Raw genomic sequence first — 12,765 nt, 5'->3', positions numbered from 1 at the left:
CACATTTCTACAAAAAATAAAAAATCAGGTTTCAGTTTGACTGAGAAGATGAACATCGGTAAAACAGATACTGTGAGATGGTACATAGTTTTAACTGGTTCAAACACTAAAACTATTAATATGTTTACAACCATTTTAAAACAAGAGTTCAAGTTTGTCATGAAATGTACTTCCAAAAAAAAAAAACTTATATGCAATATACCCCCCTCCCCCAAAATGTTCAGAGCATTTGCATGCCAAATAGGTGGGTCAGATGCTGCTGTGGGAGGATTTACAAACCAGATGAGGTTAAAAGTTTTCAGTAGATGTTCTTATTAGGTCATACTTTTCAGTAAACAGTTTGATTAAATGTTTCACGTGTTTTTGTTCAGTTTTGGCTGGTGGCACCTGATCGGTAAGTTATACAAGTTTCTTTTTTTATTAATTAAATTCTGTAATATGGCCTACATTTCACAGTAACAAACTGCTACAGTTCAGAATAGGTTACTTTCATCTGCAGCGGTCTCTGTTTTTTAACAGTATTTTCTAGGCCTTCTATTGTGATTGTAAATATCTCTTGCACAGAAAATCACAAACCGTAATTCAGCCATTTTCAAATCTCATACAGTACACATTATGTTACTACACATTAATTTTGAGGATTATAAATGCAACTCCTCTCTAGCAATATCAAAGAAATGCTTTTAAAAACACTTAACACACAGGAGCCTTGGAAATTCACTGGATTAAAAACTGAAACCCCAGTATGAATTAAGGAAATCATACTGAAGGAGTCCTGTTATGTTTTGATCTGTCTATGAGAATGAATTCAGTTGAAATTACTATTGTGCATGTAGTTTTAAATATAAGTAACAGCAAAAAGGTAAATAAACAAAGTATAATAATAATCTGTTGCTGCATTTAGTTTATATTGAAACAATACCAACTACAGCTGATTTCAAGCTAAATGAGCTTTAATCTGTCCATGGCCATGCTTTTTAGGTGTGTTTGGTGCTGAAACAAATGAAATACAGTCATTGTCTGTGATGGAGGGAGATTCTGTTTTTCTACAAAGTGATGTTACTGAAATATGTGAAAACGACCACATACAGTGGAATATTGGAAATGAAAAAATGCTTGTGGCTAAAATTAACAAAAAGGAACGAATCCTCTCCCCATTTCATGGTCCTGGGAGATTCAGAGACAGGCTGAAGCTGGACAATCAAACTGCATCTCTAACTATCACCAACATCAGAACAGAACATGCTGGAGTTTATCAACTACAGATTATTGGAGTAAAACTGACATCAAAAACATTCAATGTTTCTGTATATGGTGAGTAGAGATCATTTGTACTCCCCTTAACGTAATCATTTTAACATTCACTCAAATCACTGAAAGTGATTTGTGAAAATAACAGTGAAAATAACATTGATGTTGGTTAGATTTACCTATATTCCTTTTATTCTCTCATGTTTTTTCAGCTCGTCTGCCTGTTCCTGTTATCAGCAGTAACTTTTCACAATGTTCTTCACCATCAAACTGTTCATCGTTGTGTTCAGTGGCGAATGTTAGTCGTGTGACTCTCTCCTGGTACAAAGGAAGCCGTTTATTGTCCAGCATCAGTGTGTCTGATCTCAGCATCAGTCTCTCTCTACCTCTGGAGGTGGAATATCAGGATAAAAACACCTACAGCTGTGTCATCAACAATCCCATCAGCAACCAGACCAGACATCTGGACATCAGTGAACTCTGTCACACATGTGCAGGTTGGCGCTGATATTAATGTAGATTAACTGAGCTGATCTGTTAAGTTATAGTTCTCATGTTTGATATTGTTTGTTGTAGATCAGATAGACATATTTAGTTACAGTAATCACTCATTTTGTCCATTACAGGTCGGGGCATACCTTTATTGTACACAGTGTTGATTTCTGCCGCTGCTGGATCTCTGTTGATTGTAGCAGCAGTCGTAATGTCCTGCATATGCAAGAAGCATAGAAAAATTGACAGAGAAGGCAAGTGTTAACTACTGCTCATAATTTTGTAGCTACTTAAAGGCACAATATGTAATTTTTCAGCTTTAAAAATAGCAAAAATCACTATATCTATGTTATATATATATTTTTTTTAGTTGTGTACTTACATTATCCCGACAGTTTCCACGAACTTTCAAATCCGGAGAAATTTATAGTTTAATTCGAAGACACGGCGCGTTTCTTTATTTCCGTTTTGTCGCCCGTCTATGGCGTCATATAACCTTTGACCCCTCTAGTTTCTCTAACTTCCTGCGGAACCGCCAAATACAAAGGGGAACAGAAGCAAAGAAATGATGAAGAAAAAGTAGTAGCTAGTCTTGATCGATACTATTATATTTTATATTTCTATTGTTTATATTAGTATGTATACCTCAATCAATACTGCCCAACAAAGCAAAAAGGCAGTAACTACGCCGAGTGCAGAACTGAGAAAAATGACTTTAAAGTTATCCTGTCATCCAGCCTGTTATGCAATGTTAAAACCGTCCCATGAGGATGCCGCGAAATCACACACATTTGAGATAAGATATTTTGTCACATAACAAAGGATGCCTTGAATGTCTTGAAAATTATAATAACTCATTTTTGACCAAAAATGCAGTTACTGCCTTTTTGCTTTGTAGGGCAGAATAGCATAGTTATGGATCATGATTATGCTTTGCATATATTTAAGTTTATAATGGGTCTGGTTCTCTCCTAATTGATGAACAGGATGAACAGGAATTGTAGTTTGCAAATTCTTTAACTAAAGTTCATAGTTCATAGGCGAAAACGTACATATTGTGCCTTTAATTGTCTACTTAAAATTGACTTTGTAATGCATCTATTCCATCTATTGTTGTTTAAACAGTTCAGACTAGTGAAGAAATGATCACTTATGCTGAGCCAAAGTTCTACAAAAGAAAAGCACAACTGGTAAGATATTTCATCTCTGTGAATTGTGAGTCATATTCAGATGTGTAAGCGCTTGTGTTTTTTCTGTATAATGAACGATCACATTCTTACACACACATAACAGCACCACATCAGATACGTATAAAAGCCATAAGATTGTTATTTAATGTGAATAAAGCAGTTAATTGTACTGCTACACTCTTAAAAATAAAGTTGCTTTAAAATGTTCTTCAAGCGATGCCACAGAAGAATTATTTTTGGTTACACAAAGAACCATTCAGTCATTTTTTTTTTTTTTTTTTTTTTTTTTTTTTTAAAGAACCATCTCTTCCTTACCATTTTATATTTTGAAGAACCTTCTTCCACCCCCTTCGTGAAACCGAATGGTTCTTGAGATGTTAAATGTTCTTTATGGAAACATTTACACCAAAAAAGTTCTTCTATGGCACCTTTATTTTTAAGAGTGTACAGCAAAAACGCAGGCAGGGGCACTTTTTTCCTATGTAAATTACATTAACAGTGTGCGTTTACTGTAGCAGACAGGAAAGTAAAGCCTTCAGAAAGCGAAAGTCATAATGATGCACATATTTCTCATAGTCTGCAAAATGTGTGTGTTTTTTTTTTAAATCACATGATTACGGTCAGATCTGCTTTTTACATTGCTGCATTTGGTTGCATTTACACGGCTGCATTTACACTGTTTGCATTTAAATATTTATTTCTTATTTATATGTTAAATTCAGGGTATTAAAATCTGATTAGTACTCTAATTTTATTACAGATACATTTTATCACAGTTTATTTCAATGGTTTCCAATGTAATAGAATAGTTTATATGGTCACATGTTTAAAAGGTGCTATGAGATTTGCATTTTGCAGCAAAATGCAACATAACAAACCACATAATGTGGTTAGCAGGCTACGAATTGTAGTGTGAAATTCCACACTGCTACTTCACAACCAAAGAAATAGGTGACAGGTCTTTTCAGAGGGTCGCACATCCACTCTTACTTATGCATTTGGAAAAAACTGTGAAGGCGTCTATGCATCACGTTTATTTTTTTGCATACACCCTCAGAAAAAAAGGTCCAAAAGCTGCCACTTGGGTGGTACTTATTCGAATGGTACACTTTTGTACCTATAAAGTTCTAAAATGTACACTAAGGTACCAAAATAAAAAAAATAAAAAAATAAACTTTTAAAAACTGTACTTCATTTCAGTATATCTTTAGGTCTGTGAAATTTAATTGTACACTCACAGTAGTACACAAGAGTACTTATGTACTGGGAAAATAAGGTTAACAATTTAGGATATCTTCTCTGATGTTGTGTTTACTGGCACAAGGGCTGAACAATAACATATAAGTCCCATGAGAGAGCAAACCACAACCATGAAATCAGTTCCAGTTTGACAAAGACAAATTCCTAGTATGGGTCACCACGTCAGCTCCTTTATTTTCCTCCTTTATTTTTAACCATTTCAACTGTTGCATCCTAAATGTAAAATATAAGCCGTGAATGTGTTTCCTTATAAGAAACCACATTTCAACTATTATATATTTTTTTTCTTTACAGAAAATCGAAGAAGAGACTCGCGTAGAGTATGCATCTGTCGCCATAAGAGGATGATTAAACCTTTCCTAAGTACCAGATCCAGCTGTGTGATCACTTTCACTTTTGTATTGTTACGTTTTTGAATTGGTGAGAACCACACCATACATTCCTTAAAAATTCAAATAGACGACATAATATTAAAGCCACAAGACTTTCATTCATCTTTGGAACACAAATGCGTGTTGTCCGTTCATCAAAAGTCTATTTTGACTTCAAAAATATAGGCTCGTTCCTTCACTGTTTCTTGCACATCAAGCATGCAGGTTTGAGCTTCCATGGTTAGCATATATGATTTGCTCAATGCACATGCATCAATGCTTTTTATGTGAATCAAAGTCTTAATGAACAACTTGAAGAGGTTGGTTGTGTAGGCTTTTAATGGATAATGTAAAATCAGGATAGAATATTTAAACACATTATGCGTGTTCTACAGATGCACAAATGTTTTATTGGATTGGAACAATGTTGGGGTGAGTATGTGATGACAGAAATGTTAGCTTTTGGCTGAATCATACCTTTAAAAGTCTCAAAGTTGTGTGTATAAGTGCAAAACTTAGATGCAAAATAGTCACAAAAATAGTCAAAGTGAACCTTGCTCCATTGCACGAGCACGTTTGCTGCTAGATGTTGGTGTTTGATGTCACTTTCCGAATGCGTCTGAGGTGTCAGGAGTGTGTCTGTTTAAATGACGTGTGGTTGAAGGTGTTTTTCTTTCCATTCCTGCTCATGATACTCACAGTTTGACTCTTACTGTAGAGAAAACAACCTAAAATACAACGTTTGCAATAGTTTTTATACGCCCGTTTACAAAAGCACAGATTGGTGTTTCATTCTTGAATAATGAAGTGTCAAACTGTCAATGATGATGACAGTTTGGATTTGAATAAATCAGTTGAATGAATGACTTGATTCTCCTAATAAGACGTGCCTCAGCATACTGGCAAATTGTGCACAGTTATAGTCCACAGTTAAGCTTATCAAACTCAATCATACAACAAGTTTGTAATTCAAGTTTGTAATCAACAGATTTGAACAGTTTTAGCAGTCAAGAGGACAAAGCTAATCATACCATTAACAGATTGTCTATTTACACTAAGTGCAAATAGCCCACCTTGTTAGCAGAGGCTATTTACACTAACTCCTCCCACCAGGGTTTGTTTTGGGCTAGTCAACACTACAAAAGATGGCCATTAACTGTTGGCTCCAGTAGCACAGAGGATTCATTGCATGTTACACTCTTTTCAACGCTACTGCTCCGGGTTGGAATCCCCCTTTTTTTCTCCAAATCTCATATCATATCAGAAAGGCATTAATCCCCTTGAATTGAGTCAAAGGCAGATTTGCACAGAAACTCTTACCTAAAGGGAACTTGATGGGGTCAAAGTCAAAGTCCAGATGATGGCTGCTGGTAAAGTCTGAAGGGGTGATGTTAAACATAAAAGTAATGCAAAACCATTGTTTAACAAAAGATGTATAAAATACTTTATTTGATAAATTAATACAGTTAACAAATAAGCAGTTTGTAGGGTGTAATTGGTATTTAAATCTTTGCTATGTGTAGTTACTAGGGTACTTTTGGGGGTTGGTTGTTTATTGTTCAAAAGAAACCCCCTTAAGTCTTAAGGAGTGCCTTCCATTTAAAATCTTGGCACAACTTCCCTAAGCACTTCCTTTTAGTGGAATCCCAGACACCATTTTAAAGTTAGCTCCACTTCCACAAGTGAATTGGGGAAGTTTATATAAACAGATCCATACCTCAAAGCAACACAATTGTGAGGTCAAAGTGTCATGCTTAAGTTACTCCCACACCACACATCTCTATAGTGTGAATTATTGAGATTATTTGAGTGTGAACTATTTGGAGATTTAGCCGCGTAACACAAAATTGATTTTTTTTTAATTTTTTTTTTTTAATTATTTATTTGTTCATGAAATTGAACAGGCAGAGAGTATGATGCAAATTCATCAGGTAAGAAATGTAATAAAAAAAGTATAATACATCCATTGCATCCACAACAGGACATATACAGTATATATACTGGGGGGTAATTTGACTTTTGTGTAGAAACTGTACTGTAGCACCTCTTGACAAAATAGTTCAACACATGCAGGTACAGACATAGAACATAGTAGTGGTATATGAAATTGTTTTAGCAAAAACGAATTAATGCAGCAATGTATGTAATCACAGTCAGTTATATTCATTATTCGAAAGTCTAAACAGACAAGACAAAATAATTATGTTAAACAGTACAATCATTTTTTAATAATGTAGTTCCTGATTAGCTAACAGTGAACTGTCATAATCAACTGAGCGCTATTACTTATTAATGCATTAGAGTTTCTTGTTAGTTAGTAATTACTAACGTGTTAATAGTCCATTAGTCATTTGTTTATGTGTAGTTATTTATTAATAACAGAAAGTGTTCTAAATAGTTGCCGGAAAATATAAACAAATCCCATAATGCACTTGGCATGTTGCCTTTTTCAAGGCATGCACAGCCATGAAAAGGCTTGACCAGGGTCAATTATGTGTATTTGTATTCAAAATCGAAAGTGAAAGTGAAAGTAAACATCAACCGCTCATTTAAAAGAGTTCAAAACCCTGCGTATTGATAGCAGCTCTGTGCTGTGCGAACATGGTATAAAATTTCAGAATGTTCGCGGAAGTGTGCAGGACTAGACACAAAAATTGCAGGAGCTGAAAACACATGTTGTGCGCGTGGTAATTCTCAGAAATTCAGTGAGAGCGGGATTACGAAAACAGTCTATACTCTATTCATGTGTCTTGCCTTTTCTTCACTTTCAGTTAAAGTCAAAATAATGATTTATGTCATACTTGTGTAAGATTAGCAGCCTCAGTCTCATTCCTCTTAGCAGTATCCATCAGTGGAGAGTCAGTCGGGTTAGGGGACGAGTCTAAATGGCTCTCCTGTAATAACACACAGATTCACATGCAAACGATGTTGATAATTTGGTTACACTTTCCTGATATTTACTGAATGCACACATGGTTTCTTTTCCTAAAAAAAAAAAAAAAAAAAAAAACATAACCCAAAGGTCAGGGATTCAAGTTTCAGTCACGGGAGGGACTGTAGGTGAGGAAGTCCGTGAACGAATCCGGGAACCAACCAGGTGTTGCACTGCCATTACATTGACTCTCACACTACACAAACTGTTACGTGTCACCCTGGACTACATTTCCCAACATCCATTGCATTCATTACACACAGTTGTAGTCAATCACACACTATTTAACACCCACCCATATTCCTTCTTTAATCGCAGAGGTCTTGTGTCATTCTCCTAATGCTAGCAACTGTACGAAGCCGTTTCCTATAGTTTCCTGATTCCAGTCACATCTTATTACCTAGTCTAGTCTTTAATGTTTTAATTCCTTGCCTGGCATATCTCATCCTGTCTGTTTCTGTGCCTGCCCTGGATCTTTCATCCGTTTTGGATTAACCCTTTGTCTTGCCGTTTCAGATTATGTTCGCACCTTACGTCTTCGGATTGCGCCTCGTCTCTTTGGATTACGTTCGCTATTGATCAATCCTCGCCTGCTCCTGGAGTACTCTTGTGTCTTGCCCTCTGTTAACCTGTTTGCCGGTGTCCAACCTGCCTGTATTTTGACAATGTTTAATAAAAAAGCTTGCGTTTGGATCCGCACGCTTCACATCTCTTTCGCTCCGTGACAGCACCAGACCCTCAAGTACTCCGCCCACGTTCTGGAACACTATACTTGGCCAAAGGTCAAGTGACTTTCAGTTTCCCTTACAAATACTATGAATCTTCAGCCTGATAAATTGAATCACACTGTGATCTTTTTACAATGTTTGAATGCCATAGTGTCTTAATTAACCTCTTTGAATATTATAAACTATTGAGGAAGAATTTTGTTGGTTGTAGTCTTAGTTTTAAATATTACATTTTAAAATCTATATCTATCTTCCTAAACAACATGCACATCTAAGGTGCGTGAGATGTGCTCACATAGTATCTCACCTGATCACTGCACTGCCTCTTGCTGTCTGTTTGAACAATAAAAAACCTTAATTAAAAACACGATTAATTAGCATAGAAATATACACTTTTCCAAATGTTCGTTCAAAGATTGCTTACATGCGATTTCTGGCTTGTTGAACTGTTCTCACCATTCCTTTTTGTTTGCCATAGTAAATCACACCAGCAGCTGCAACAACCAGCAGCAGAACACAAACACATATTCCTGCTACAGCACCTGAAGACAGAGAAACATCTGAAATGATAAAGACAGACAGTCATTATTATTAGAGAGAAATAATAAGTTTTACTGATTTTCATCTTTCTATTTTAACCAGTTTTAGATGTTGATTTTACTGATAAATTATAGTTTTTTGAAGAAAATTTTAATACTGAGTCAAAGCTTGTAAATTGTATTTTTTTTTTTGTATAATTCCTTAAGATCACAGGCCCATAAGGACAACAATTTACTCACCAATGACAGTAATAACAAATATTTTCCAACTGGTGATGCTGATGCTGTGGTGACGACGGTGGATGCTGCTGTTGATCTGTAGTTTATAGAGTCCAGAGTCTGTGGTTCTGATGTTTGTGATGGTCAGAGATCCAATCTGATGATCCAGCTTCAGTCTGTCTCTGAATCTTTCCTTACACTCACCCTCTGTACAGATCTTACTCTGATCTCCAGTAATTTTAGCAATGAGAGTGCCATTAAAATACCACTGCAAGACATCATTTGGGCTTTTTATTACGCCAGACGCTAAAGTAAGAGATTCTCCTTCTTTCACTGACTTTCTCTTCATTTCTTCCTGTTCAGTAGCGGAATCATCTAAAACAAAAATCAAAAGCTCTTAGAGGATCTTTTTGTATCATGAGAGAACTGTGGACATCAAAGTAGTTGCACATTTTCTCGACATTCAGAGTGAAATGCAATTTGAGCAGGTATTGTGCTCAATTAAAAAGCTGATAATAAAAGGTGAATTAAAGGGTGGCATGATTAGAAACTATGTCCATCAGAGCACAACAGCACCTTTTTCTGAACCAAAACATGAATGTTTCTTAAAAATTACTCACCAAGAACGGTAACACTGAAGGTCTTTTCACTGATGCTGCTGTTATTAATAATCTTTAGCTCATAAACTCCAGAATCTGTAGTTCTGGTGTTTGTGATGGTCAAAGATCCAGTCTGATGATCCAGCTTCAGTCTGTCTCTAAATCTCTCAGTCCCTTCATTACACTGAACATCCGTACATGTATAACTGTGATCTCCATTGATTTGAGCTATACGAATGTTTTTAAAATACCATTTAATAGCTTCTTGGTTTGTTGTAACATCAGTGTTTAGAGTGAGTGAATCCCCCTTCTTCATGTGAACTCTGTCTGCATCAACAAGGTAAACACCTGGAAAAGAAATGGACAGTTAACTATAAATTATACCTAGAATAGAGGAACAAAATTGTACATCAGGAAACACCTGATTCATCTCATCAGCTCAGTAGAGACAGCAAGACCTGAAATGCGCGTGTCAGATGTGAGAGACTTGTTAGCCTGCATGGAGACTGGTTTGAAACTCACTGCTATAAAAAAAACCTGGTTCAATAGCACTCAGAGAAGCACGTGAAAAATTTGATAATATAAGGTTAGGGACAGAGCAAAATGACGGCAAATGACTAGCGCTGAGGAAAACTGAGCATGGCGTTGCGTCATGTTTTCTTGCATCACCTGGTCAGGGCAAAAACAAGTTGCACTAAAACACCCCAGACAGACTAAAACCGACAGTCGACTAGCTAGCATGTAAGCTCTATCAGGAGAGAATATAACTCTCCCATACCAGCAGCAGTAGTCTGTATTTGGTATTTAAATCGTGAAACCGAAAGAGCTAGAACTGTGGGAATACAAAGCAAGCAGCACTTTTTTTTTTCAATCATGTCTGCTAAGTGGCAAATGGCATTCTCAGCCCTTTGCCTTCTTCTTGTTAACTTGACAACGAATGTCTGTGCATTCCCCCTTTACTCCGTAGTAAAGGCTGTATTGTAGTGATGACGCACGCTATTGTGTGACTCTTTTACCAGGTGTTTTGAGGGCGGATAAGCGTTCACGACAAACAAAGTAAACAAAGTGAATATGCGCAAACTGGAATGAAGCAGTGATCAGGAAGCTCCTTACTATCCGCACCGAAGCGAAGATTGTTCGCCAGTTCATTTATTTCTCTTTTATTAATATTATTATTAATGCAAGAAATAATACAAGAAAGAGTGAACATTTAAAGATTGTTTGTTTGCACATAAAATACAAAGTAACAGGGATATACATTATGTCAACTAAAATAAAGGTGTTAAGTTTACAAGAGAAAAAGCAGGGTGAAAAACTTAAAAGACAAAAACATAAAAAATTGAGGGTAAGACACTTAGGCATCAATTATATTACACAAATCAAAGTCATTGCAAAATTAAATAGTTCTTCTATCTTTCTTATTTTCTGTCAACGAAATTGTTCGCCAGTTGTTCGGCTTAAAGCTGGAGCAGTAAGGGGAAAAGTCTCAGCGCTTCATAACTTAAGGATTCACTTCCCTTTTAGCCATTTTTAAAACGCCACTGAAACTGAGCAACATTTGTTTGAGCTGTTTACTGCATTGCTTCTCAAACCTCCAGAACTTCATATTTTGTATCTCTCGCTTTATCTGATACCCAATTCAGGTGTTGCCTTTACTACTAAGCTGATGTGTTGAATCTGGTATAATAAATGAGGGAGACATACAAATTATGCAACTGCTGGGGTTCCTCCAGAAAAGGTTTGAGAAGCACTGATTTACAGCAACGCAGAGTGCTACAAATAGATTGATGTCTTACCAGATATGAAGAATGCAGTCAAGGTAATTAAAATAAAATACATCATTTTCACCACTTTTCCACTGAAGTGAAATGAATCCAAATTCTGTTAAACCATATGTGTTTAGCCACTATGTCGACAAAATTGCCATTTAAAAAAGTGGAAGTGAATCTGTCCGCTCACTGCAGAGGTTGAGGGTGGAGACTATCCCTGTGAAGGGAAGGGCTCATCCCTATGTCCTAATCCCTTCAAAGGGTTTACTGCGGTGGTCCAGTAGTGCACCACACAATGCAATTAACAAAAGCAAACATACACTCACAACACAACAACATTAAGAAAGCAAACATAAGCTCACAACAATGTTGTTAATGTGTTGTGTTGTGAGCTTATGCTTTTTAATGTTGTTGTGTTGTGTGAGTGTATATTTGCTTTTGAGTTCACAATAAGTTTCTGAGTTTCTTGAAGTGCCCTTCTGCGTCATCATCCCATGACCACACAGAGGCACCGTCATCAAGGGTCTGTGCAAAGGATCATGGGAGTCTGAAGTGTCCATCAATTGTACCCATCGAAATCCTTCATTCCGAAGGGCACTTTGAAGTGGCTAGTTATGAGCACCTAGGTTTGAAACGACACTTTAACATGGCGACCATGATCGTTTTCACTCCAAAGTGCACTTCGGAGGGCGATATATCCCATTTGAAAGAACTGTAGCTGTAATGATTCTCGTTGTTCATCAGTCCTCTATTGACATTCACACTACACAGACTAGTGAACTACACCCTGGACTACATTTCCCATGCTCCACTTCACTGATTATTTACAGTGTATTCAATCAGACTCAGTATAAATACAAGGCACTTCCTCTTTCAGTTTGCCATTGTATAGCATTCAACACTCTCTGTGTTAGCTACATTATTGAACCCCTCAGAGTTTCTAATTTACTCCTGTTTCCAGTCTGTCTGAGTCTTGATGTCTTGGTGTCTCAGACTTTGTTCGCACCTTGTTTGAGCTCTCTCTCTCTCTATATATATATATATAGATACTAAAAACAAATAATAATACTAAAATTAGTTTCTCTAAGGTATTGAAACAATAAATTATAAAATCTATCATTTGACTTCTTTCACAGAAAATAGTTTTTATAGAGATTATTAGTATTATTATATTTGCAAGAACAGCATCCACACAGTGTGCCCTTGTTATAAATGTCCTGATATTTCATTAATACATAGAGCGCCATCTAGTGACTACATAGTAAAGTACAATATAACTAGTAATTCAACATGTGAAGTATTCAGTTATTAACTGAATCGGTTGTTTTTAGTGTAATCAGATGAGCATATAAATATCTTTTAAGTTGCTTGTTTCAGAAAGAAAATGGTTTTTATATGGGCTGATGCTGCCAAAA

At 36.2% G+C, this 12,765-nt stretch overlaps 1 protein-coding gene across 1 annotated transcript; it reads left to right on the top strand.

Annotated features, from left to right (window-relative positions):
- The first annotated feature begins 48 nt into the window (after window positions 1–48).
- Window positions 49–4,541, top strand: LOC141337997 (CD48 antigen-like). Its single transcript, XM_073843569.1, has 7 exons — window positions 49–80; window positions 372–394; window positions 982–1,314; window positions 1,464–1,748; window positions 1,878–1,997; window positions 2,869–2,933; window positions 4,488–4,541. The coding sequence occupies exons 1-7, from the start codon at window positions 49–51 to the stop codon at window positions 4,539–4,541; spliced, it is 912 nt and encodes a 303-aa protein (XP_073699670.1).
- The last annotated feature ends 8,224 nt before the right edge of the window (window positions 4,542–12,765 follow it).

Source organism: Garra rufa, chromosome 7, assembly GCF_049309525.1.
Source record: "Garra rufa chromosome 7, GarRuf1.0, whole genome shotgun sequence".
Taxonomy (NCBI): domain Eukaryota; kingdom Metazoa; phylum Chordata; class Actinopteri; order Cypriniformes; family Cyprinidae; genus Garra; species Garra rufa.
Note: the sequence above shows the minus strand (reverse complement) of the source record. Positions and strands in the feature narration are given on the sequence as shown.